This window comes from Panthera uncia, chromosome C2 (genome assembly GCF_023721935.1).
Source record: "Panthera uncia isolate 11264 chromosome C2, Puncia_PCG_1.0, whole genome shotgun sequence".
NCBI lineage: Eukaryota > Metazoa > Chordata > Mammalia > Carnivora > Felidae > Panthera > Panthera uncia.
Genome location: NC_064810.1, coordinates 63,778,503 through 63,804,436, shown reverse-complemented (window position 1 = coordinate 63,804,436; position 25,934 = coordinate 63,778,503). Strand labels below are relative to the sequence as shown.

At 38.5% G+C, this 25,934-nt stretch overlaps 1 protein-coding gene across 5 annotated transcripts in view; it reads left to right on the top strand.

The window, feature by feature from the left end:
- IGSF11 (immunoglobulin superfamily member 11) overlaps nt 1-20,298 on the top strand; it is a 193,437-nt gene extending 173,139 nt beyond the window's left edge. For 3 of the 5 annotated variants that reach the window (XM_049628226.1, XM_049628225.1, XM_049628227.1), the window contains 3 exons: nt 14,049-14,171; nt 14,999-15,149; nt 16,986-20,297. In XM_049628226.1, coding sequence (XP_049484183.1) covers nt 14,049-14,171; nt 14,999-15,149; nt 16,986-17,415 — 704 coding nt within the window. In that variant the 3' untranslated portion in view covers nt 17,416-20,297. Of the gene's footprint in view, nt 1-14,048; nt 14,172-14,998; nt 15,150-16,985 lie in introns of all 5 variants that reach the window. The other 2 variants (XM_049628229.1, XM_049628228.1) reach the window with 2 other exon arrangements.
- Nucleotides 20,299-25,934: the final 5,636 nt, after the last annotated feature.

The window sequence follows — 25,934 nt, the reverse complement described above, 5'->3', positions numbered from 1 at the left end:
ACAACCTGAATTGTGCCTGAAATATGCCCCCATTGGTAGTATATGGCTGTCATGGAGATGGAAAGTCCTAACTTGTATGGTAAAGTTAGGCATGGTAAAGCACCAGGGCTACCAGCTCTGTCAGAGCCTGGGAGAATCCTGACAGAACTATTCATGGACCTTCCTATCATCTTTTAACTTACCTAGCCAAAATGTAGTATGTAAAAAAACTTCTCAGTGACAGCACGTAATAACTTTTGGGTTACTCTGATAATGATTACTGCAATACCGTTGTTCCCTGTGGATTGCTGAATTGCTAAATGTTTCAGCCACACTGTGGGCTGAATAGCTTTTCTGGTGGACTAAAGTGTTAATCTCTCCATTTACATGTAAGTGGCATGTTTAATCTAGCTCTTGTGTTGAAATCCTGAAAACCATATTTAAATTCCAGATTTCCTAGTAACTATTTCAGTGACAGTTTACCTCTCTGGGCTGGTGTTGCCTTTTTTTTTTTTTTTTTTTTTTTTTAATATGGGGATTAAACAATGTCATTTCCAAGATTCTTTGTATTAGCATGAGAGTTCTATGATTTATATTTAAAACATTTTGGTGAAATACTGGGTTGAGTTTGGAATTACAAATAAATGCTAAAAGTGGTTACTTGTATGTAAGTTGAGAAATACCTATAGAAAGAACCTTCCATACCTCTTTGTCTTTGAATAAGTGTGTATTAGTCAATTTTTTTGGTGTCTTCTGTATAATTTAAATATTTTTTAGTACTATATGAAAGTGATCTTGAATGTTATTGATGAAAATGTTTATCTTTTGTAATCCAAACTCAGGATTCATTATCAGAATTAGTTTGAATAACTTCATTTACCACACTAATGCTCACTAAGTGAGTCAGATTTTTTATTTAAATTTGCCTCTTGGGGGGCGCCTGGGTGGCTCAGTCGGTTGAGCATCCGACTTCGGCTCAGGTCATGATCTCACAGTCCATGAGTTCAAGCCCCGTGTCAGGCTCTGTGCGGACAGCTTAGAGCCTGGAGCCTGCTTCGGATTCTGTGCCTCCCTCTCTCTCTGCCCCAACCCACTCACATTCTGTCTCTATCTCTCTCAAAAATAAATAAACATTAAAAAAATTTTTTTAAATTTGCCTCTTGGTACTGATATTAATAAGATAGATCTCAAAATAGCATATAATCCCCAAATAACTTAGATTTTTTTAAAGATACTTTTTACACTTATTTATTTTTGAGAGAGAGTATGAGCAGGGGAGGGGCAGAGAGAAAAGGAGACAGAGGATCCGAAGTGGGCTCTGCACTGACAGTCTGATGTGGGACTCGAACTCATGAACTGTGAGATCGTGATCTGTGGCGAAGTTGGATGCTTAATCGACTGAGCTACCCAGCCACCAAATAACTTAGATTTTAAAAACACTTTATTAATATGTTTGCAGTTGCTTAATATAAACTCAAGATGTATTCTCTGTGAAAAGAATATTTGACACCAAGGGAGGGTACTCCAGAAGTCAGTTAGTGACAGGGTCATAATATTTGGGGATTAGAATTGTCCTTGTGTGTAGGGGCTAGTTTGAAGGAGCTCCTTCTGGTTACATCTTGGACAGTTTGAACATTAAAATAAATATATAATCTGTTGAATGAAATGAAATGTATTTAGGAAATATGAAGTACTTAGTTTGGTCTGTGCTTCTGAGGTCTGTACAAATGACCCATGTTCCATTAAGTTTCTGGGTCTGGTCCCAGTTCTCCAGCCCCTGCATTGGTGGTTCTCAACTGGGACATTTTCAGTTGACATTTTTTTGGTTGTCAGAGCTGATAGGATGGTGCTACTGGCAGCTCGTGGGTAGAGGCTAGGGATGCTGGTAAACATCCTATAATGCACAGGAACAGCCCCTGCAGTAAAGAACTATCTGGCCCCAAATGTCAGTGAGTCAGTTACATTAATATATTTCCTAATGTTAAATATCCTTGCATTTCTGGAATAAAGTCTATATGATTGTGATTTTTTTAAAAAAAACTTTTTTAACATTTATTTTTGAAAGAGAGAGACAGTGAGGAGGGGAGGGGGGTGGAGAGAGAGAGAGACAGACAGACAGACAGACACAGAATCCGAAACAGGCTTCAGGCTCTGAGTTGTCAGCACAGAGCCTGATGCATGATGTGGGGCTCAAACCTATGAATCATGAGATCATGACCTGAGCTGAAGTTGGATGCTTAACTGACTGAGCCACCCAGGCGCCCCTGATTGTGATTATTTTAAATAAATTGCTCCATTTGGTATGCTAACATGTTAATAGAATTTTTGCATTTGTGATCATAAGTGAGAATTGTCTACGATTTTTTTTTTTCTGTTTTCCATTGCCCTGGTTCAATTTTAGTATCAGATTATATAAGGGTCTCATAAAATGAGTTAGGCAGTTTTCCCTCTTTTTCAATTCTCTGAAATAGTATGAATAAATTGGAGATTATTGGATGATTTTGTAGAATTTGCCTATAAAAGCTTTGCCCTGCTGTCTTGTTGGTAGATTTTTGACTCCTGATTCAGTTTTTCTAATGGTGTAAGTTTTAGATTTTCTGTATCTTCTCTATTTTTCTAGGAAACATCTTTTTTTTGGTCTGAGATTATACATATTAAATTAGTCATAATATCTCTATATGAAAATAGAGTACAGGTTCTGGAGTCAGAGGATGTGGGTTGGAATCCTGGCTGCAGGGATGGCTGGTTATGTGACCTTGTGCCTTAGTTTTCTTACATGTAAAATGGGCAGAATAATAGTAATTGCCTCACAGGCATGGAATAAAAATTAAATGAAAACATGTAAAACTTTTAGAACAGCATCTGGCATGAATATGCACTTAATAAATACTAGTGTTTATAATACCATTAGTTTTATTATTCTCTTATGTATTTAAAAACTATTATATTCCCCCTTTCATTATTAATTGTTAATGCTTTTCATCTTTTCTTTTTGGATCAATCTTGTTAAACCAAGCTTTTGGTTTTATCTGTTCTTCTGTATATTGATGATAATTTCTGTTCTTCATTACTTCATTCAACAAATACATGTTGGGTACCTACTAGGTTCTAGACACTGTTCTAGGTGCTGGAGATATAGCAGAGAACAGAACAGAAATGCTTCTTCCCTTGATAGAATTTACTTTCTAGTGGGTGGAGATTGAATATAACAAATCAGTAAATTGCAGTTTATTACCAGGTGATATCTTCCGTGGGGAAAACATAAATGAGGGTAAAATGGATTTGTTGGGGCATAAGGAGCTGCAGTGTTGAATAAAGTGCTTAGGGTAAGCTCACTGAGAGGATGATATTCTAAGAATGTAAAAGTGATGAAGGAACGAGCTATGTGAATATGGGTGCTGGAGAGCATTCCAGGCAGAGGGAACAGCCATCTGAAGGCCCTGAGGCTGGGGTGTGCCTGGTGTTTGGGATCAACAGCAAAGAGGCCAGCATGTTTGGAGTAGAGCGAACAAGGCAGAGAATGGTTAAGAGCTATGGTGCCCAGTTACAGGTGCTGGGGTGAAGACACAGGCACACCTCACACATATTGTGGTTGTAGTTGCAGACCACCACAATAAAGTGATTAGCACAGTAAAGCAAGTCAAGTGAATTTTTTGGTTTCCTAATGCATGTAAAATTTATGTTTACACTGCAGTCTGTCAAGTGTGCAATAGCATTATGTCTTAAAAAAACAAAGTTATGTGCCTTAATTTTCTTAAAATTTTTTTTCAGTGTTTATTTACTTTTGAGAGAGAGTGTGAATAGGGGGAGAGGCAGAGAGAGGGAGACACAGAATCCGAAGCACAGGTCCAGGCTCTGAGCTGTCAACACAGAGCCCACGTGGGGCTCGAGCTCACGGACTGTGAGATCATGACCTGAGGTGAAGTCAGACGCTCAACCGACTGAGCCACCCAGGCGCCCCTTACATGCCTTAATTTAAAAGTACTTTATCTCCTGAAGCCAAGAGCACACTGTATCCACTGTGTGTTAGCTAATTTGAGAATAAATTATATTTTAAAAATAAATAAGATAAAAGTACTTTATTTCTAAAACAGGCTAACCATCATCTGAGCTCTCAGTGAGTTACAGTCTTTTTGCTGGTAGAAGATATTGGCTCGATGTTGATGGCTGCTGACTGATGAAGGTTTACCAAGGGCAGCAGTAGCCTTATGAAATGTATTTCTTAAATAATAAGACTTGAAAGTCAAAATGATTACTTGATCCATGGGCAGCAGAATGGGTATTGTGTTAGCAGACACAAAAACAACATTAACCATGTTGTTCATCTCCATCAGAGCTCTTGGGTGACCAGGCACGTTGTCAGTGAGCAGTGATATCTTGAATCTTTTTTTCTGAGCAGTAGGTCTCAGCAGTGGGCTTAAAATATTCAGTAAACCATGTTGTAAACAGATGTGCTGTCATCCAGGCTTTGTTGTTTCATTTATAGAGCACAGGCAGGATAGATATAGCATAATTCCTAAGGGCCCTAGGATTCTCAGAATGGTAAATGAGCATTGGCTTCAGCTTAAAACCATCAGCCGCTTTGCCCCTAATAAGAGGGTCAACCTGTTCTTTGAAGCTTTGAAGCCAGGCATTGAGTTCTCTCTAGTTATGAAAGTCTTAGATAGCATCTTCTTCCATTGGAAGGCCATTTTGACTACACTGAAAATCTGTTGTTTAGTATAGCCACATTTATTAATTATCTTAGCTAGATCTTCCGGATAACTTGCTGTAGCTTCTACATCAGCATTGCCGCGTCATCTTGCACTTTTATGTTACGGAGATGGCTTCTTTCCTTAAACCTTATGAACCAACCTCTGCCAGCTTCCAACTTTTCTTCGGCGGCTTCCTTACTTCCTCAGCCTTCACAGAACTGAAGAGAGTTAGGGCCTTGCTCTGGATCAGGCTTTGCTTAAGGGAATGTTGTGGCTGGTTTGATCTTCTGTCCAGACCACTCAGACATTCTCTGTATCAGCAGTAACACTGTTTTGCTTTCTTATGATTCATGTGTTCACTGGAGTAGCACTTTTAACTTCCCTTAGGAGTTTTCCCTTTCACTCACAGCTTGCCTAACTGTTTGGTGCAAGAGGCCTAACTTTTGACCTGTCTAGGCTTTCAACATGCCTCCCTTACCTAACGTAATCATTTCTAGCTTTTGATTCAGGGAGAGACATGTGACTCTTCCTTTCACTTGAACACTTAGAGGCCAACACTTGAAGGGCTCCTGGTTAACCTGATTTCAGTATTGTTGTGTCTCAGGGAATAGGGAGACCTGGGGTGAGGGAGTGAGATGGGAGAATTGCCAGTCATTGGAGCAGTCGACACACACATACATTTATCCAGTAAGTTTGCTGTCTTATCTGGGTGCACTTCGTGGCACCACTAAACAATTACAATAACATCAAAGGTAACCATGACCAATGAAATAATAATGAAAAGGTTTGAAATATCGTCAGAATTACCAAAATGTGACACAGAGACACAAAGTGAGCAGATGCTCTTGAAGAATGGTTCTGATAGGCTTGTTCAACCCAAGGTTTCCACAGACCACCAATTCATACAGGCAGTATCTGTGAAATACAACAAAACAAGTTATGGCTGTATATATAATATGAAACTTGATTCAAATGTTATATATCTTTACCAACATCTTATCTGTTTCAGTTATTTTATGAGAGAGATGTGTTTAAAAATCACAGAGTAGGGTTGTGGATTTTTCAATTTGTTCTTGCAATTATGCCAATTTTTTTTTAACCTATCCTCAGCCTGTGTCAATTAGGTACTTACAGAGGGTTTTCTATCTCACTGAGTTTCTATTTATAATATGAATTTAATTTTTTTAAGTTTATTTATTTATTTTGAGAGAGTGTGTGAGCAGAGAGAGAGGGAGAGAGAGAGAGAATCTGAAGCAGGCTCTGTAACATCAGCACAGAGCCCAATGCAGGGCTTGAATTTACAAACTGTGAGATCATGACCTGAGCTGAAATCAGGAGCCGGATGCTTAATTGACTGGGCCATCCAGGTGCCCCAATATGCATTTTTGCCTTTGGTTATTATTGAAATCCCTACAGTAGCTTTCTTTGATTAATTCTTGCTGGTATGTTTCTATTTTATGGTTTGTTTACTTTCAGGTTTCCATGTTTTATGTTTTAGGTGTATTATTTGTAAGTAGCATATGTCTAGATTTAATTCAGTTTTCAATCTGCAATCTGAGAGCTTTCTTCTTTGATTGATTGAATTCATTTACATTAATTGTGATAATGGATATGGTTAGAATAATTTCTAATATTTTATGATTTTTATTGACCAAGCTTTTTCTTACACACTTTCTCCATAACTTCTACTGATTATTTTAGTGTTGTGAGGTTTTTTCAGTTTTTTTTTAATAAATCATGCATTTTTCCTTTATTGTTCCTAAGGAATCCTCTGTTGTCCTCATCCATTCATAATTTAATACAGTGAAAAGAGGTGATTAAGTCTTCTGTGTGCTGCTTGCTTGAGAACTCTGCAGAACTTAGTATGGAGGTCATAGATGGAGCAGGGGAGTGTCTTAAACATCACTGTAGTCCAACACTGTCATGTTACCAGGCACCCAGAGGATGCCAGGTTTGCCCAAAGTCCAAATAGAAAGCACTCCCATTCTTTTGCCACGTTTGAAGCCTCAGGAATCTTGATTCTCCTTGAATTGCCACTGCCAATTCCCTTCGCAGTGAGTGTTTCCATAATTATTTCATGGGGAGTAGAAAAGTTTCTAACCACTTCAGTTGCTGAATAAATAGGTGCTTATTTCTTCTTTTTCATGCTGTTATTCTGACTTAAGGCAAAGCTTTCCTCTTTCTTTTTGCCCTCTGACACAAAGAAGCAAGTTCTGTGAAATGTTCAGGACATCCTCTTCTTTAAAAATTAAATACCAGCAATTGTCACAACTGTATTCATTTGTTTATACAGTTGTTCACCCGTTTTTAAAATGTGTGTGTGTGTGTGTGTGTGTGCACACGCACACACTGTCACAACCCTTATTTGTGCAGCTACTTCAGGGGATACTTGGGAAAGTAGAGAAAAACATAGAGATGTGTCTTTATTCTAGGGCTCACTGTCTAAGGGGAAGACAGATCTAGAGAGGTAATTGTAGTAGTGCATGTTGAATGCTATAAAAAAGTTTCCTGTTCACATTTATTCTCCCTGAAGAGTCTAGGAAGAACTTTATAGGGGAAGAGTTTTCCAAAAAGAAAAGGATCTTAAAGGCTCAGTAGAAGTTTTACCAGGTAAAAGGGGAAAATATTAATAGAGGGAGCCATGCATGTAAAATCTTGCAAGCGTAAAATTTTGATGCTCTTAAATGAGAAAAGCTGTGAAGCTGACATAAAGATTCATGAGGGTTTGGTGAGAGAGGAGGTTGGAAAGTTCAGCTCCAGATTGTGCAGGGTATTGTATAACATTCAAGGAGTTTGGATGTTGTTTTTGAGACTGTGGGTACTCCCAGGCATTTATAAAGCAAGAGAGGATATCCAGATCTGCATTTTATTTTATTTTTTAAAATGTTTATTTTATTGGAGCACCTGGGTGGCTCAGTCAGTTAAGCGTCTGATTTCGGCTCAGGTCATGATCTCACGGTTTGTGGGTTCGAGACCCGCATCGGGCTCTGTGCTGAGTGCTTGCTCAGAGCTTGGTGCCTGCTTCGGATTCTGTGTCTCCTCTCTCTGCTCCTCCTCCACTCATGCTCTGTCTCATTCTGTCTTTCAAAAATAAATAAATGTAAATTTAAAAAAATGTTGATTTTATTTAGAGAGAGAAGGGGTGCGCACACCCACAAGTGGGGGAAGGGCCGAGAGAGGGAGAGAGAAAGAATCCCAAGCAGGTTCCATGCTCAGCACCAAACCTGATGCAGGGTGAGACAATGTGTGCCAAAATCAAGAGTCGGACGCCCAACTGACTGAGCCACCCAGGCACCCACGACTAACACCCAGGCGCCCCAGATCTGCATTTTAGAAACAACTTCAGCAGTCAGGGTGTGAATTTGATAGCCTGGTTGTAGGTGGGAGACTTTGAGAATAGCTCCATCAAGAAATGAAGAGGGCGTCTGGGTGACTCCAGTCAGTTAAGCATCCAACTCTTGATTTCATCTCAGGTCATGATCTCATGGTTCTTGGGATTGAGCCCCATATGGGGCTCCATGCTGATAGCACAGAGCCTGCTTGGGATTCTCTTTCTCCTACTCTCTCTGTCTCTCCCCCCATCATCCCCCATTAAAAAAATACAGAGAGGGCCAGAACTAAGACCCTCATGATGGGGATGGAGCAGGAATGGAGGGAGAGTGGGGTTCAAGAAAGAAGACAAAAATCATTAAGGCATGGGACTTGGGAGAAGAGTCAGAGTTTACTTAGATTTATGTCTTAGGCCCATTGAATGAATAACAACTGTATTAACTCAGAGAAGGAATACTTAAGGAGATTTGTTTAAGGAAGGTGCTGAGTGAGTTAATAATCCTCTGAGACCTGGGACTGAAATAATGTTAACAGGTAACATTATCAGTACCATTCTCCTTTGAGAATTAAATTTTAACAGTCAACACAGAGACATTGGTTCAAAAGAATCCACTGATGTCCACTTAAAAACAAGAACACTCAGAGTCAACATTTCTGGGAACTTGGACAGAAGTGTGTAGGAGAGAAGCAGTCACGATCTAACTCATCTTGCTTGTAGTAGTTGCCACATTATAACTGTGTGTTCATGCCCCAGTCTGTTGCTAATGGTGAGTCATTCTTGCAAATAAATATTAGTAGGTTTATATACATAGTATATTTTATACAAATGCTGTGTGAGTGGTATTCTGGGAAACAACATGTTTTAAAAGCAAAAGAAATCCTTAGCTTGGTAATTTTGATGTGTGATTCTATGCAATGCTATAATACTGGGGGTTTCCAAATATTGCATTATTTGTAGATTGCCCAGTAATAGTCATCATTGTTTTCCAGTGTTTGAATATTTTCTGTAAACTACAGTTCTTTGTTAATACTTCAATAATGGAAATGCAAAGAAAAGAACATGGAAATGTTGGTGTGGAAATACATGGACATGAAATCAGAAATGAATTTAAGATCTGAATTGGCAAAAGCAATATCTATTTCAATCACAAAGCCAAAGTAGAGCAGACACAAAATATTTTCATCATTAAGTTAAAAAATGAGCTAATATGAAGCAGCATGTATCCTAATGTGTGCCTTGAAGGTACTTTGGATATTTTCTTATTTGGGACAGATTCTTTCTCTGTTCCTTTTCCATCTACACCTTAATTCAACCAACATCAACACAAAAATAAAATTTTCTATGTCTGGAAAATTTGACATGAAACAAAAATTGAGATTATCAGATAGGACACTTAAGGCTTCATAGTGTTTTATTTATTTATTTATTTAAACATTTTTTTTAAACGTTTATTATTGAGAGACAGAGAGAGACGGAGCATGAGCATGGGAGGGGCAAAGAGAGAGGGAGACACAGAATCGGAAGCAGGCTCCAGGCTCCGAGCTGTCAGCACAGAGCCCGACGTGGGGCTCGAACTCACAAACCGCGAGATCATGACCTGAGCCGAAGTTGGATGCCTAACCAACCGAGCCACCCAGGCACCCCTTCATAGTGTTTTAAAATTTTCTTTTAAAATGACAGTTTAAATATGAAGTATATGTGATATTATCTTTGAATTTGTAAGTAGATTTCAATTTTTCATTTATTTTGTGATATTTCTCCCTTTTTTACTATTTTTTGTTATCAGATGTATCAGATTGAGATAATTTTTACATATTATTGAGATATATAATTTTGTCATAATAGTTGGTTCAAATAAGAAGAAATCATGCATTTATTATTATTATTTTTTTATGGGATACTTCTGAAATGTTTATGAGAAATGATTGTTATTATGGTCACTCATTATTGTTCCAAAGTACATACATCATATAAAAATATAGACTAATTCATGATTAGGAATCTCTGTCTCTCAACCTCAAATCCTGAGTATTTAACATCTGTTGGGAATTTGGAGACATCTGACATTTTCCCAATTTCTTGACCGATTTTTCTTATGATTCAGAAAAATATGTATTTCCCACGCAATGCCAGGACAGAATTCCCCCATGGAAGCATTACCAGGCACTATACTATGCCTGTTGCATGCATGACCTCATTTCGTCCTCACAGTAACCCCTGGGATGGAGGTGTGTTAGTAGCTCCATGTCACACGTGATGAAATTCGTAGGTGGTAGGGCAGATCCCAGCCCAGGCTGTCTAAGCTTAGAACACATGCACTTAGCCAGTGCATCATCTCCTGGGCAGTAACATAAATGGTTCTGAGCCTAAGGAGAAAGGATGGACGTGGAGATGGACACATGTCTATTGGGCACCCTAGTCCAGCTGTGTAGTTTGTGTGGGATCTGGTGTGGGCTGCGAACTGACAGTGGGCTGGGATGTCATGTGTGCTTTCCAAACTGTGGTTCCACACAGTTGAACTTTACCTATTTGTGAAAGAAAGATCATAAGAACATTTGTTTCCTAACTTCAGTTCTACAAATTACTTCTGAACCAGAGCAGGCCAAGCGAAGTGCCTGGTTGAATTGGGGAATTAGTCCTTTTCACTTGAGAAAGAGCCCTGTGCTCGTGGCTGGAAGTAGCCTGATGCTTGCCGAGGAGGGGCTCCTGTCTCCTCTTTGCCTTGACTGCACAAACAGCCCTGTCCTACTTCTGGCTAATCCCCTCTTATCAATGTGCCTCCTTCCCTGATTACATCCTGAGTTAGCTCTAGCATGGCACGTCAGCCTCAGTTAGGAATACTTTCTTCTATCAGTCTGCTCTTGGTGTCTGTGTTTATAGAGATAAAAGGAAGAACAGTGACTTCACCTCTTAAAAATAACCTTGTAAAGCAAGAATCTTTAAAGTTTACCTCTTTCTACATGCCAGAATGCTGCTTAGAGCAGCTGTGAAAAGTTTCCCAAATTATCTCTATGAAAATGTCAACAAAATTAGTGGTTTTGTGTGAACTGATCAAATTCCTAGAATTTTAGGGCTTACGAAAACAGCACCACAGTGTGTGGAATTGTGGGACTAGTTGTCCAGAGATTATGGTTTTCTTGCATGGTGACATCTGGTAATGTATTGAAGGTGGAGTTAGGCAGATGGCTTAGTTTAATACTAGCAGCAATGGAACATTGCGTTGTCAGGAAATATCTTATAGCTGCACCCCATAGTGGTTTAAAATGTCTTACTAGAAAACCAAGTATATGTATGGTGCCTGTGTGCTTTGGGCATGGATAGACCTGATTTTATAGATTGCTGCTACTTCTGTACTGTGTAATCTTGGGCACATTGCATAGCTTCTCTGAGCGTTTTGTCTTTGAAAAGTAGGGAATATAAAACCTAGGGTTTTTTTTTAGTTTTTTATTTGATTTCCAGTATAGTTAACATACAGTTTTATATATTAGTTTCAGGTGTTCAATATGGTGATTCAACAATTTCATACATTACTCAGTGCTCTCAACATGATAAGTGTATTCTTACCCCCCTTCACCTATTTCACTCATCCCCCCACCCATCTCCCCTCAGGTAACCATCATTTTGTTCTTTGTATAAAATCTAGGATTTAGACAATTCAGTAATACGTATGTAAAACTCTTAGTACCCCGCATATGGTACACAGTGGACACTGAAGAGAAGGTAGCTCCTTTATTTACTGAACACCTTCTTGCATGCTGGGTAATTTCTAAGGATGATGATGCAATTATGAACAAGACAAACCCAGCCCCTTCTTTTAATGAGACAAATAGGCTCCAGGGCACCTGGCTGGCTCTGTCGGTTGAGCTTCTGACTTCAGCTCAGGTCGCGATCTCACTGTTGGTGGGTTCGAGCCCTGCGTCGGGCTCTGTGCTCACAGCTCAGAGCCTGGCGCCTACTTTGGATTCTGTGTCTCCCTCTCTCTCTGCACCTCCCCCCTCTCACTGTCTCTCTCTGTCTCTTGAAAATAAATAAATGTTAAAAAAATTTTATTTTTAAATTAAAAAAAAGAGACAAATAGGCAAGACGTGACAACAAATGAGGTTAAGCGCCAGCACTAGAGAACACATGGTGCTGAAGAGCACATATGAGGGGGGCATTTAATGAAGGCTTGAGAAATCAAGTAGAAAACACAGGAGGAGAAAGCAGTTTCCTCCCTGACTGGCCCAAGTATTGAGTGAATTCACTGATGGGCTCTTACACATTGGTAGCCCTCAGAGTTGTTTGTTTATTTGTTTTAAAGAAAAGAAAATAATACACAAGTGCAAACCAGGTAACCACCAAATATATTGACTTGGTGTGTGTAATACAATTCAAATGTCCAGATTCTTCATAAGTAAGGTATCTGTATAATGTGGATTTGGCTCTTTAAAAGTTCCCATGAAAAAACAAAAACAAAACAAAAAGAGTCCTTTCCTTTGCTTATTTTTTTAAGTTAATTCCAGAAAGGCACTTAGTAAATATTTTTCTTAAATGATTTAACCAATAAATGCATGTGTGCTATGGTTAGGTCTGCTTTTGCTGATCCCTCTTCTCTGCTTCTGCCTTTGATCTAGATAGAAATGAGGATTGCCAGCAGAAACAAGAGAATGTTGAGTTTCATGTAAAAACAGCCCAGGGTAGAGGTAGCTCCACGTGTTGCCCTAGGAATATACGGACTTTGTGCCAGAAATGTGCCATTGGGATGCTTTCTACTTATTCCTAAATTTGCAGCTGTTTTGAGGGGTTGAGATTACTGGATGTGTTCGATTCTGCTTAAAGGAGGCAGTGAAGTGTAGAGCTTAGATATAAGACAGCCTCCCATCTAATTCGAATTCTGTGTGACTAGCTGAGTAATCTTATTACTCACTTAAAGCCTCAGTCTCCTTACCTGTTCAATGGGATTAATAATAATACCTCATAGGGTCCTTGTGAAGATTAAGGTAGTACATGTAAAAGTTTAACCAATGGTTGGCACATAGTAATAACAACTATTAATTCTAGTTTTTATTATTACTGTAAGTAATTTACATTTTATTTACAAGGAATACATAATCTATGCTAATGTTGATGAATTACTAAAATGTGGACTACTGAAAACTTTCTTGGTGATATCAGTGTGATGGTCTTGAAAATGCACTGCTTATCTCCTGCTGTGGGGACACAATTGACTTAACAGCTCCAAGCACTTCCTCCAGAACCCACCAGCTTTGCACTCAGACCACGTTTTGCCCGGGCTGCTCCCAGGCAGTAACTGGACACAGTGGGCCTGCTAACTCAGGGCTCTTCCTGCAAGGTGTGGGACTCCTTTAACAGTTACTTTAGCTCAGGGCCTCCCCGTCAGCCTGATGGAAACTTCCGAAACACTGTGCTGCGATCTGAGATGCCCCTCACTTGGACCTCCGTTCTCTCTCCTCTTCACAGAGGCCAGACCTGCATTGCAGTGTGAGGCTCTCTCACCTTCTCCAGCTGCCTCTCCATTTCCTTTACCAGAATTTCTTCCACTAAACCTTTGGCTTGTCTCTGTGTGTCTGCTTTGTGGAGGAGCTGGACTTACACACTTATAATAGTTGTTAGAAGTCACAGTCTACACCCGTGAGCACAGAGTGCATATTTTCTCCATCACGTATAAAGTGAACATTAATGCAATGAGTTTAACTCCTTCTTTATGTTACTGCATTTCCTCAGAATTAAAATTTGGTGTTACTGACCAGAAGTTCTCTAGGATGGCATTAGCTACTGTTTCCTCAGGGAAGACTGCTCACATTTAGGACCTCATACCAATCTACACATTAAGTTGTAAGATTACCCTTATTTAGGACAGTCCTCCATATCTCCGGTCTTTAACGTGATGTGATTTTAGTATTTTCATGAATGAAAAAAAAAATCTCTTCAGAAAAGGTTATGATAGCTCTTCAGTGTTTATTTTTATAGTCTTCTGCTGATTTCTTTGGTTTTCTTACTTTTTTTTCCCCTAACTGCTCACTTGATTATGATATTTGTGACAGACCAGGTCCAGGGGACAGTCACCATCCGGAACATCAGTGTTCTGTCTTCAGGCTTGTACCAGTGCGTGGCTTCTAATGCCATTGGAACCAGCACCTGCCTTTTGGATCTCCAGGTTATTTCACGTAAGTACATAAAATTCTGATGTCTCCTCTCTATCTGGAACACCAAGATCTTTGTTAAACCAGAAATGAAGAGTTTCTCTAATTGTTTTTAGGTGGTTTGAAGATATATATAAATTCTTCTGGTTTTATAAATTATTAAAGTAGTTTATAAATGTATTAGTATACTTTTCTGCCTCAGCAAGGTGACATCTTCTTTACAATAGAATGCCTTTCTCCTCTGGGTTGTGAGAATCAAGTCAGTCACTTGTCTTCAAGTGATTGTATAGTGCTGTAGACATTATAAAAACTTAACAGTGATCTTATGGCCACGACAAGACCTTTTTGTATTTTCTCCTAATCCCTTTACATCTGCTTAACTGTTAGGTGGCCAGGTCACAAATAAGTGGTGCAGAAATGTCTTTAAATGAGAGTTCTGGGTTATTTGAATTCCAGTTACAAAATGTAGTGATGGGGTTGGGCTGGGGTGACAGTGAGCCTGCTGACTGCCAGGGTTCCTTTGGGCAGATCAGGCAGGTGAACATCGGTTGCCTGTTCTGCTCTAGGAGTTTCTAGGAGTTGCTCTGCCGAAGTGGTGAGTCCTGTGATGTTCGTTTATTCAGAAAGTGTTTGTGAGCCGACCATGTGTCAGTTAGTTCTAGCCACCCAGGACACAGAAAGTTAACTGAGGTTTATACGGATGTAATACTTTAGGCAGTTTTGTTCATTTTAAGAAGGTTCTGTAGTAAACTTTTATGTTTATAAAGTTGCATGAGTATATGCTATTTCTCTCTCTCTCTCTCTTTCTCTCTTTTTTTGTTCTTTAAATCTGCCTTAAATATATTTTGCAGCCCAGCCCAGGAGCATTGGACTAATAGCTGGAGCCATTGGCACTGGTGCAGTTATTATCATTTTTTGCATTGCACTAATTTTAGGGGCATTCTTTTACTGGAGAAGCAAAAACAAAGAGGAGGAGGAAGAAGAAATTCCTAATGAAATAAGGTTTGTTTGTCAGATAATTTGTCCTTCATGGCCAGTGTCTGTAATGTGTATCAATTTTTGGCGGCTAAGATTTCTTTGCTAATCCAATGACCGTGATGGCCAAGACAGTTAACATGGCCAAGTAATATTTTTCCCTTGTATGTTACATCAGTTTTCCTCATGATGCTATTCAGAGTTTCTTACTGCATCATGAGAGAGGAAGAGGGTCTAACATGTGCCCAACCAGGAGGGCACATGTTAGACCTCCCTCACCTCCTGTATCTCCAAGATAGGAAGGGGTAGGTGGCTGTGACAGTAGAAAAGTTACTTTAGAAAATGTGTTTAAGGGGCACCTGGGTGGCTCAGTCCAGATTCTTGATTTCCATGAGTCCAGGTCATGATCTCATGGTTCATGAGACTGAGCCCCATGTCAGGCTCTAAGCTGAAAGTGCAGAGCCTGCTTGGGACTCTGTTTCTCCCTCTCTCCCTGCCCCTCCCCTGCTTGTGCACTCTCTCTCACTCTCTCTCTCTGCCTCTCAAAATAAATAAATAAACATGAAAAAAATGTGTTTGACACTGGCATTTATAATAGAAGCTAGAAGGAACACCACAAGAGTATACCTGTCTGTGTGTACACAGCGAGGCCAAAGCAATATGGCTTGGTGTGAGGAGACAGTTCAGTCAAGGATATGAATAAGTTCAGAAAACAATGTGAAAATCATCTTTAAAGAAAAGTGACTCTTGGCTCTACTATTTTGTAGGGATATGGGAGTACAAACTCGGTCTCACATTGCATCACATCATATCCTAGTTGAGAATGCTTTAATGACGCTAGCCTACTTAGTGTGACACACACAGCCCTTCAGGACCTGACCCTCCCCTGCTTCCCTGGTCCTCTCTCACCACTTCTGTGATCCTTGGTGTTCCAGTCTGTTCTGTATTCTCTCATGCCTCAGCGTCATTGCTCAAGCCTCCACCCTCTTCCTGGACCATACTCCTTTCCTTTTCATCCATCTCTCTGGTAAATTCTTTGATCGGATTCAAGATTAGTCAAGGCATCACTTCCTCACAGACGTTTACTTTAGTCCCTTGTCCAGTGTCTCAGACTTGAAGGTGTTCTTGCATTGATTGTCACTCCCATTTTGTCATAGGCTTCTGGGGTATAGAGCTGTGTATTTTTTTTTTCTTTACATGAAACATCTAGTAGAATGCCTGGTAATCAATAAATGTTAAATGAATTAGTTAACATCTTAAGTTAAATTAGTAACTTCTCTTAGCCTCTTACAATTCTTACAGGTTTGGATTGTATGCAAGGATAGATTTCATCCCAGCATAAGATCACTGAGGAAAATCACTTATCAGCATACTACAGTGATTTCTCAAACTCCAAAGTGCAATAAAATCAGGCCAACTCTAACCATTTTTTGAAACTCCACACACCCATAGCTTGGTTTGCTAACATTTTACAGCAACAAGCTCAGTGGATTTCTTCACGGACTATTTTCCCATTTAGAGCAAAAAAAAAATTATACATATGCAGATGTGCGCGCGCACACACATACACACTTTTTTCAGTTATATTGGAAAGTATAGTCTTTGAGATATTTGACATTACCTTTCTACCCTTGGAGATTGAGAAACCTCAAGTTTTTCTTGAGGATTGTTTCAAAGGGAATGAATGCCAAAGCTGAGGCCACCAGGACTAATGTGTTTGCTTTCACGATAGTATGGTTTGTCCTGAGAATTTGTACTTCACAGACATACTGGCCTTAACATAAGAAGAAAGAGTCCTGGGCAGGAGGGTAGGGTAAAACTCAAGTAAATCCTAATGACAACTTTATTTTTGTTCTTTTTCAGAGAGGATGATCTTCCACCTAAATGTTCTTCTTCTGCCAAAGCATTTCACACCGAGATATCCTCCTCAGAGAACAACACATTGACCTCTTCCAATACATACAACAGTCGATACTGGAGCAACAATCCAAAAGTTCACAGAAACACCGAGTCATTCAACCACTTCAGTGACTTGCTCCACTCAGGCAATGCCAATATACCGTCCATCTATGCTAATGGGAACCACCTGGTCCCAGCTCCACATAAGACTCTAGTAGTGACAGCCAACAGAGGGTCATCCCCACAGGTTGTGTCCAGGAGCAACGGTTCAGTCAGCAGGAAACCTCGGCCTCAACACACACACTCGTACACCATCAGCCAAGCAACACTGGAGCGAATTGGTGCTGTCCCTGTCATGGTGCCAGCCCAGAGTCGGGCCGGGTCCCTGGTATAGGACCTGAGTGGATAAAGTATTCAGAAAAGAATCAGTGGAATGCCCCAAGCAGGGGGAGGGTGGGGTGAGCAAGTTCTGGGAAAGAAACACTTTTCCTTGTAAGGATACTAGTAAAAAGCACAAAGGAAAAGGCAATGCCGTTACCTGGCCAGTGAGTTTTGTGGAATGAACTGGGATTCTCCATCTTGAAGACTTGTTTCCCCACCACAGATGTCCTAGGATTCTGTCCAAAAAACTGGATCTCAAAGATGTGCCAAGCCAAGGAAAAAGTTGTAAGAGCAGAATAGCCCTTAAAACCCAACTGCAGTCCAGATGGGCTTGTCCTTTAATTCATGCCTAACTAATAATTTTTCAAGAGACTAAAGTGCCAGCTGAAGTTTAAATGATGAAATTATTTAAAAATATAGTTGTCTTTAGAAAAAATGAGCAACCCTGATATCATTACCATTCCCTCTTTATCTAGAGGGCTTAATGGCACGAATAGTTAATACTGGTCCCAACAGGGCTGGTTCTTGTATCATAGAATAAAAGCTTTTTACACAAAATTCAGTAAGAAAAGGGGGAAAACAAAAGCAACTTCTCTGAGAAGCCCCTTCATATTTATTTATTTATCCCTTCCTGAACCATGAATTTCATATTTGGAATATTGCTGTATTGACAGATTGTTGCCTGTCTGTTTTTCTAGGGTCTGTTCCAGGTCCATGACAATTACTGTTCATTATTTCCTGGAAGAATATTTTTTTAAAAGAAAACTATTTTTTTTAAAAGACATGAGAAGCATAGGGCTAGGAAAGAAAAGACTACTGTTTATAGCACATTCAGTGATTAGGTTTGTTGAGAGTTTCAGGAGGCCCCTCACAAGGGAGAGCGAGCTGGGCTGTGTCCGAGGAACTTGCACACCCCTGGCAGGCTCAGAGCAGGGCTGTCCAGGGTTCCCTGCTTTCACACTAGGTTACTCTTAATGAGGGCAGCACCTGATGCCTTTTGCATCGAGGTAGATAATGTTCTCCTTGTTTGACAAGTCGAGGTTAGTAGGTTTTTACAGGGAGGTCAGGAGTTGTTCTGTTGTTGTTGTTTTCAAAATAATTATTTTTGAAAAAGAGATAAGATTGAGACAAAAGGGATGCCTTCAGGTATGCTCCTGGGAGGGTCTGCCCTATATTTGTCACAGCTCAGGGTTGTAGTTTTGCCCAAATGCGTTTTATACCACTGTAAAGAGACTCCTTCTGTGATTAATTACCTGGCTTGGCTGGCCTTGGAGTTTACCAGATAATTTACAGACTCCCCACTGTTTTTCGCTGTGTGGATCTGGGCATACTTGTATCGGGGACTATCTTGCCTTAATCACACTTTAAGCAACACAGAAATGATTTGTTCGAGAATCGTTCTCTGAATTATTTATGAGGCCGACCTCGTGGTTCCATAAGAGCATCATTTCTTTCCCAATGTTGTCTCGCACTCCCTCTTTGCACTATGCCTTTTGCCCTCTTTTCCTGCAGCATAGTCGTCACAGGGAGTGGCTTCCTGATTTTCAGACCTACTTGGAGAAATGGAAGCCAGCAGCTGCTGCACACACTGTTTTCTGGGAGGGCTACACTCAGAACCTAACCATTGTAGCCATTTCAATATTGATGAAATGCTGAATTCACATTAGCATTACTTATTTTCTCCATGTGATGGTTCTTGACTTTGTAAAAAATTAAATAAATGAATGTCTATACTTTTTCTAAAGAGTGAAAATACCATGACAGAAAAGGTACTATCAGATGTTGTTTAGAAAGCATTTATCTTGCATTTCTTTATTCTTTCTAATGATCTAAAATTCAATAAAAGTTTATTCATATAAAAACAAGTTGTCATTAATTATCACACATTAATGAATATATGATCTTATATGTAGTGTTCTTTACAAGAATTTTCTATTCTGTTCAGTAGTGTTCATAATAATTTTAATGAGCATACAGTACTCTAGAAATTACTTTACCTTACTTATTAGAGCTTTGAGTCCAGTTCTCCTGTGTATGACTGAAAATGCAATGCCCCTTTCATACATTGCACTATTTTTCTATTTCCCAGTTTGAAGTTCATGAAGACAAGGTCCATGACTGCTTTTTTCACTCTGAATCTCTGTCACCTAGCACAGTGCCTAATAATAGGTATTGTGTAGATAAATGACTGATGGCTTGTAAACTGAAGTTGTCAAGTTTCAGTTCAGAAAGTTATGATCTCCATGTATACTGGATCATTCCTTTGTTGTAACTTTTTATTTTGAGATCATTTATATATTTACATGCTGTTATAAGAAATAATAGAGACTCCTAATATACCCTTCATCTAATTTTTCCAAATGGTGACATCTTGCATAACTGTTATACAGTATCACAAATTGACATGGATACAGTCGATCAACCTTTTTCATATTTCAACAGTTGTACATGCACTCATGTATGTGTGGCGCATGCATTTAGTTACCTGCACTTTTATCACGTGTAGATTTATGTGACTGCCACCACAATCAAGATAGAGGACCCCTTGTGTTACCCTTTTATAGTCTTGGCCACCTCCCTCCTCCCCAACTCCCTAATCTCTGATTTGTTACCCATGTCTATAGTTTTCTTCAAGCATGATATATAAATGGAATAATGTAGTATGTAACATTTGAGAATTAGCTTTTTATTGCTCAGCATAACTCCTGAGATCCAGCCAAGCTGTTGCATGTATCAGTGGTTCATTCCTTTTTATTGCTGAGTAGTATTCCATGGTACAGATATATCAGTATGTTTAATTGTTTGCCTATTGAAGGGTATGAAGGATATTTGAGTTGTTTCCATTTTTGGCTATTACAAATAAAACTGCTGTGCGCATTTTTGTAAGCTTTTATGTGAACATAAGTTTTTATTTCTCTGAGATAAATGCCTGGGAGTTCAGTTGCTCCATCACCATTTGTTGAAAAGGCTGTCCTTCCTCCATTGAGTTGTTTTTGCATCTTTGAAAAAATCATTTAGTCACATTTGTGTGGGTCTCCTGAGTTCCTTAGCTGTTCCACTGATCTTTGTGTCTGTTCTTCCACCAATGCAATGGTGACCACTAGCTATTTAATAAGCTTTAACATCTTTTAGAGTGGTTTCTCCCACTTTACATTCTTTTTTTGAAATTGTTTTAACTATTGCAGTCCCAGTGCCTTTTGATATAAATTTTAGAATAAGGTGGTTTATTTCTATGAAACTCTTGGCTGTTGTAATTGGAATTACATTAAACCTATGACCACTTTGGGAAGGCCTGGCACCTTTACTATTTGTGTCTTCCAAACTATGGATATGGAATGTTTCTCCATTTATTTAGGCCTTCTTTATTTTATCAGCAATTTTTAATTCTCAGGATACAAATCCAGTACATGTTTTGTTGGATTTGTCCCTAAGTATTTGATTATCTCTGAAGCGATTATAAATGTTACTGTGTTTTAAATTTTGGTTTCTGTGTGTTTGTTCTTCTTAAATAGAAATGTAATCGAGTTTTTTTTTGTCTTGATTTTGTATTCTGTAACTTTGCTGAAACTCACTTCTTCAGGATCTGGTTATTTGGTTTTGTGTTTTGTTTTCTCATAGATTCCTTGGGATTTTCTACATACATAATCACGTCATCTGCAAATAGGGACAGTTTTATTTCTTTCTCTTCAATATGTGTACCTTTTCTTTTTCATAGCATTATGTTAAATAAAAGTGGTTAGTGTGATATGCTTTCCTTATTCCCATTGTAGGGGGAAAGATTTCATTATTTTAACCATTTAGTATGATGTTAGCTATAAGTTTTCGTCAGTGCCTTTATCAGATGAGGAAATTTTACTCTGTTATGAGTTTGCTGAGAATATCTGTCATCTATGGGTGTTGGATTTTGTCAAATGATGTTTTCTGCATCAGTTGGTACAATCATACTTTTTTGTTCAGTTTTGTTTTTTGCTTTAGTCTATTGATTATGCTGGATTACTGACTGATTTTCAAATGCTGAATCAATCTTGCATACCTGGAATAAATTGCATTTGGTCATGGTGTATAATTTTTTAAAACACTCACTGCTTGATTTTATTTGCTAATATTTTGACGAGGATTTTTTTTGTGTATAAAAGTGCATAGAATTTTCTAGTAAAATCATCTGTGGCTGGAGACTTCCTTTTCAGTTTTTAAATTACCAATTCAATTTATTTAATTGGATTATGGTTATAGGATTATTCAGGTTTTCTATTTCATCTTGATTTTCAGTAGTTCCTGAGTTTAAGGAATTGATCCATCTCTTCTAGCTTGTCAGCTTTATGGATGTAAAGTTGTTTATATTTTCCCCTTATTATCTTTCTGACAGAAGCTGGAATCTGTATTGATGTCTTATTCCTGACATTGCTGATCATTGTCTTCTATCTTATTTATTTTTATCAATCTTGCCTGAAGTTTGTCAATTTTATTGATTTTTAAAAAAAGAAACAGCTTTTGTTTGTTTGTTTTTTTTCTGTTTTTCTCTTTTCAGTTCTATTAATTACATCCCTTCAGCTTGCTATGGGTTTTTTTCTCTCATTGTTCTAGTTTTCTTTCTTTTTACTTAATTAAATTCATTAGTTAATGGCAATACTAGTTTCAGGAGTAGAATTCAGTGATTCATCACTTACATACAACACCCAGTGCTCATCACAAGTGGCCTCCTTAGTACCCATCACCTATCTAGCCCATCTCCTACCCACCCCCTTCCCTCAACCCTGTTCTCTATCAAGAATGTTGTAGTTTGTTTCCCTCTCTTTTCTCCCCCTTCCCCTGCCTACATGTTCATCTGTTTTGTTTCTTAAATTCCACATATGAGTGAAATCATATGGTATTTGTCTTTCTCTCATTGACGTACATTCATGTCATTGCAAATAGCAAGATTTCATTCTTTTTGATGGTTTAGTAATATTCCAATATATATATATATATATATATACCACATCTTCTTTACCCATTCATCAGTTGATGGACATTTGGGTGCTTTCTGTGGTTTGGCTGTTGTTGATAGTGCTGCTATAAACATTGGGGTGCATGTCCCCCTTCAAATCTGTATTTTTGTCTCCTTTGGGTAAATACGCAGTAGTGCAATTGCTGGATCATAGGGTAGTTCTATTTTTAGTTTTTTGAGGACCCTCCATCCTGTTTTCCAGAGTGGTTGCCCAGTTTGCATTCCCACCAACAGTGCAAGAGGGTTCCCCTTTCTCCCCATGCTTGCCATCTGTTGTTTCTTATGTTGTTAATTTTAGCCATTCTGATAGGAGGGGAGGTGGTATCTCATTGTCGTTTTGATTTTTCCCTGATGATGAGTGATGTTGAGCATCTTTTCATGTGTCTGTGGGCCATCTGTATGTTTTCTTTGGAAAGGTGTCTACTCATGTCTTCTGCCCATTTCTTAACTAGGTTTTGGTTTTTTTGTGTGTTGAGTTTGGTAAGTTCTTTATAGATTTTGGATACTAACTTTGTCAGATATGTCATTTGCAAATACCTTCTCCCATTTTGTAGGCTGCCTTTTAGTTTTGTTGATTGTTTTCTTCACTGTGCAGAAGCTTTTTATCTTGATAAAGTCTCAATAGTTCATGTTTGCTTTTGTTTTCCTACCTTTGGAGACATGTCTAGTAAGAATTTGCTCTGGTAGAGGTCAAAGAGGTTGCTACCTGTGCTCCCTTCTAAGATTTTGATGGTTTCCTGTCTCACATTTAGGTGTTTCATCCATTTTGAATTTATTTTTGTGTATCGTGTAAAAAAGTGGTCCAATTTCATTCTTCTGCATTTCATTGTCCAGTTTTCCCAAAAACATTTATTGGAGAGACTGTCTTTCTTCTTGGATATTCTTTCCTGCTTTGTTGAAGGTTAATTGACTGTATTGTCTATTTTTGGGCCAGTACCATACTGTCTTGATCACTACAGCTTTGTAATTATGACTTGAAATCCAGAATCATCATGTCAGTTTTGTTTTTCTTTTTCAGAAAAGAAGCTCTTTTCTGGCTCTTTGGGGTCTTTTGTGATTTCACACAAATTTTAGGATTGTTTGTTCTTGCTCTGTGAAAAATGCTGGTGGTATTTTGATAGGGGTTGCATTAATGTGTAGATTGCTTTGGGTAGTATCGACATTTTAACAATATTTGTTCTTCTAATCCATGAGCATGGATTACTTTTCCATTTCTTTGTGTCCTCTTCAATTTCTTTCATATGTGTTCTATAGTTTTCAGAGTACAAATCTTTTCCCTCTTTGGTTAGGTTTATTCCTAGGTATCTTATTGTTTTTGGTGCAATTGCAAATGGTACTGATTGACTGATTTTTTTTTCTGCTGCTTCATTATTGGTATATAGAAATGCAACAGGTTTCTACATGTTGATTTTATATCCTGTGACTTTGCGGATTTCATGTATGAGTTCTATTATGTATCAGTTCAATTTTTTGGTAGAGTCTTTTCAGTTTTCTACATAGAGTATGTCCTCTGCAAATAGTAAAGGTTTGACTTCTTCCTTGCCAATTTGGATGCCTTTTATTTCTTGTTGTTGTTTGATTGCTGAGACTAAGACTTCTAGTACTATGTTAAATAGTAATGGTGAGAGTGGACATCCTTGTCTTGTTCCTGGCCATAGGGCTCTCAGTTTTTCCCCATTGAAGATGATATTAGTTGTGGGTCTTTTGTATATGGCCTTTATGATGTTGAGGTATATTCCTTCTATCTCTACTTTTTTGAGGGTATTTATCAAGAAAGATGCTGTATTTTGTCAAATGCTTTTTCTGCATCTATTGATGCAGGGTCATATGTTTCCTATCCTTTCTTTTATCAATGTGGTATATCATGTTGATTGATTTGTGAATATTGAACCAGCCCTGTAGCCCAGGAATAAATCCCACTTAATCATGGTGAATAATCATTTTAATATGTTGTTGAATTTGATTTGCTAGTGTTTTACTCAGAAATTTTGCATCTCTGTTCATCAGGGATACTGGCCTGTAATTCTCCTTTTTTTTTTTTTTTTTTTTTTAATTTTTTTTTTTCAACGTTTTTAATTTATTTTTGGGACAGAGAGAGACAGAGCATGAACGGGGGAGGGGCAGAGAGAGAGGGAAACACAGAATCGGAAACAGGCTCCAGGCTCCAGGCTCCGAGCCATCAGCCCAGAGCCTGACGCGGGGCTCGAACTCACGGACCGCGAGATCGTGACCTGGCTGAAGTCGGATGCTTAACCGACTGCGCCACCCAGGCGCCCCTATAATTCTCCTTTTTAAGTGGGGTCTTTGTCTGGTTTTAGAATCAAGGTAATGCTGCTTTCATAGAATAAGTTTGGAAGTTTTCCTTCCATTTCTATTTTTTGGAACAGTTTGAGAAGAATAGGTATTAACTCTTCTTTAAATGTCTGGTAGAATTCCCCTGGGAAGCCATCTGGCCAGGACTCTTGTTTGCTGGGAGATTTTTGATTACTGATTCAGTTTCTTTGCTGGTTATGGGTCTGTTAAAATTTTCTATTTATTCCTGTTTCATTTTGGCAGTTTGTGAGTTTCTAGGAATTCGTCCATTTCTTCCAGATTTCCCAGTTTGTTGGCATATAATTTTTCGTAATATTCTCTTATAATGTTTGTATTTCTGAGTTGTGGGTTGTGATCTGTCCTCTTTCATTTATGATTTTTATCAATTTGGGTCCTTTTTTCTTTTTGAGAAGTCTGGCTAGGGGTTTATCAATTTTGTTAAGTGTTTCAAAGAACCAGCTCCTAGTTTCATTGATTGGTTCTACTGGTTTTTGTTTGTTTCTATATCATTTATTTCTGCTCTAATTTCTTTATTATTTCCTTTTTCTGCTGGCTTTAGGCTTTATTTACTGTTCCTTTTCTAGTTCCTTTAGGTATAAGATTAGGTTGTGTATTTGGGACCTTCTTGCTTCTTGAAATAGGCCTGAATTACAATATACTTTCCTCTTAGGACTGCCTTTGCTGGATCCCAAAGGTTTTGGACTGTTGTGTTTTAATTTTCATTTGCTTCAATGTATTTTTTTTTATTTCTTCTTTAATTTCTTAGTTAATCCATTCATTCTTTAGTAGGATGTTCTTTAACCTCCATGTATTTGAGGGCTTTCTAAATTTCTTGTGGTTGACTTCAAGTTTCATAATGTTGTGGTCTGAAAATATGCATGGTATGATCTTGATCTTTTTGTTCTTGTTGAGGGCTGATTTTTGACCCAATATGTGGTCTATTCTGGAGAATGTTCCATGTGCACTTGAAAAGAATGTGTATTCTGGTACTTTAGGGTGAAATGTTCTGAATATATCTGTTATGTCCGTCTGGTCCAGTGTGTCATTCAAAGCCATTTTTTCCTCGTTGATTTTTTTGCTTAAGTGGTCTGTCCATTGTTGTAGTGTGGTGCTAAAATCTCCTATTATTGTATTATTATCAAAGAGTTTCTTTAAAAATTTTTTTAATGTTTATTTATTTTTGAGAGAGAGAGAGAGAGAGAGAGAGAGAGAGAGAGAGAGAGAGAGAGAGA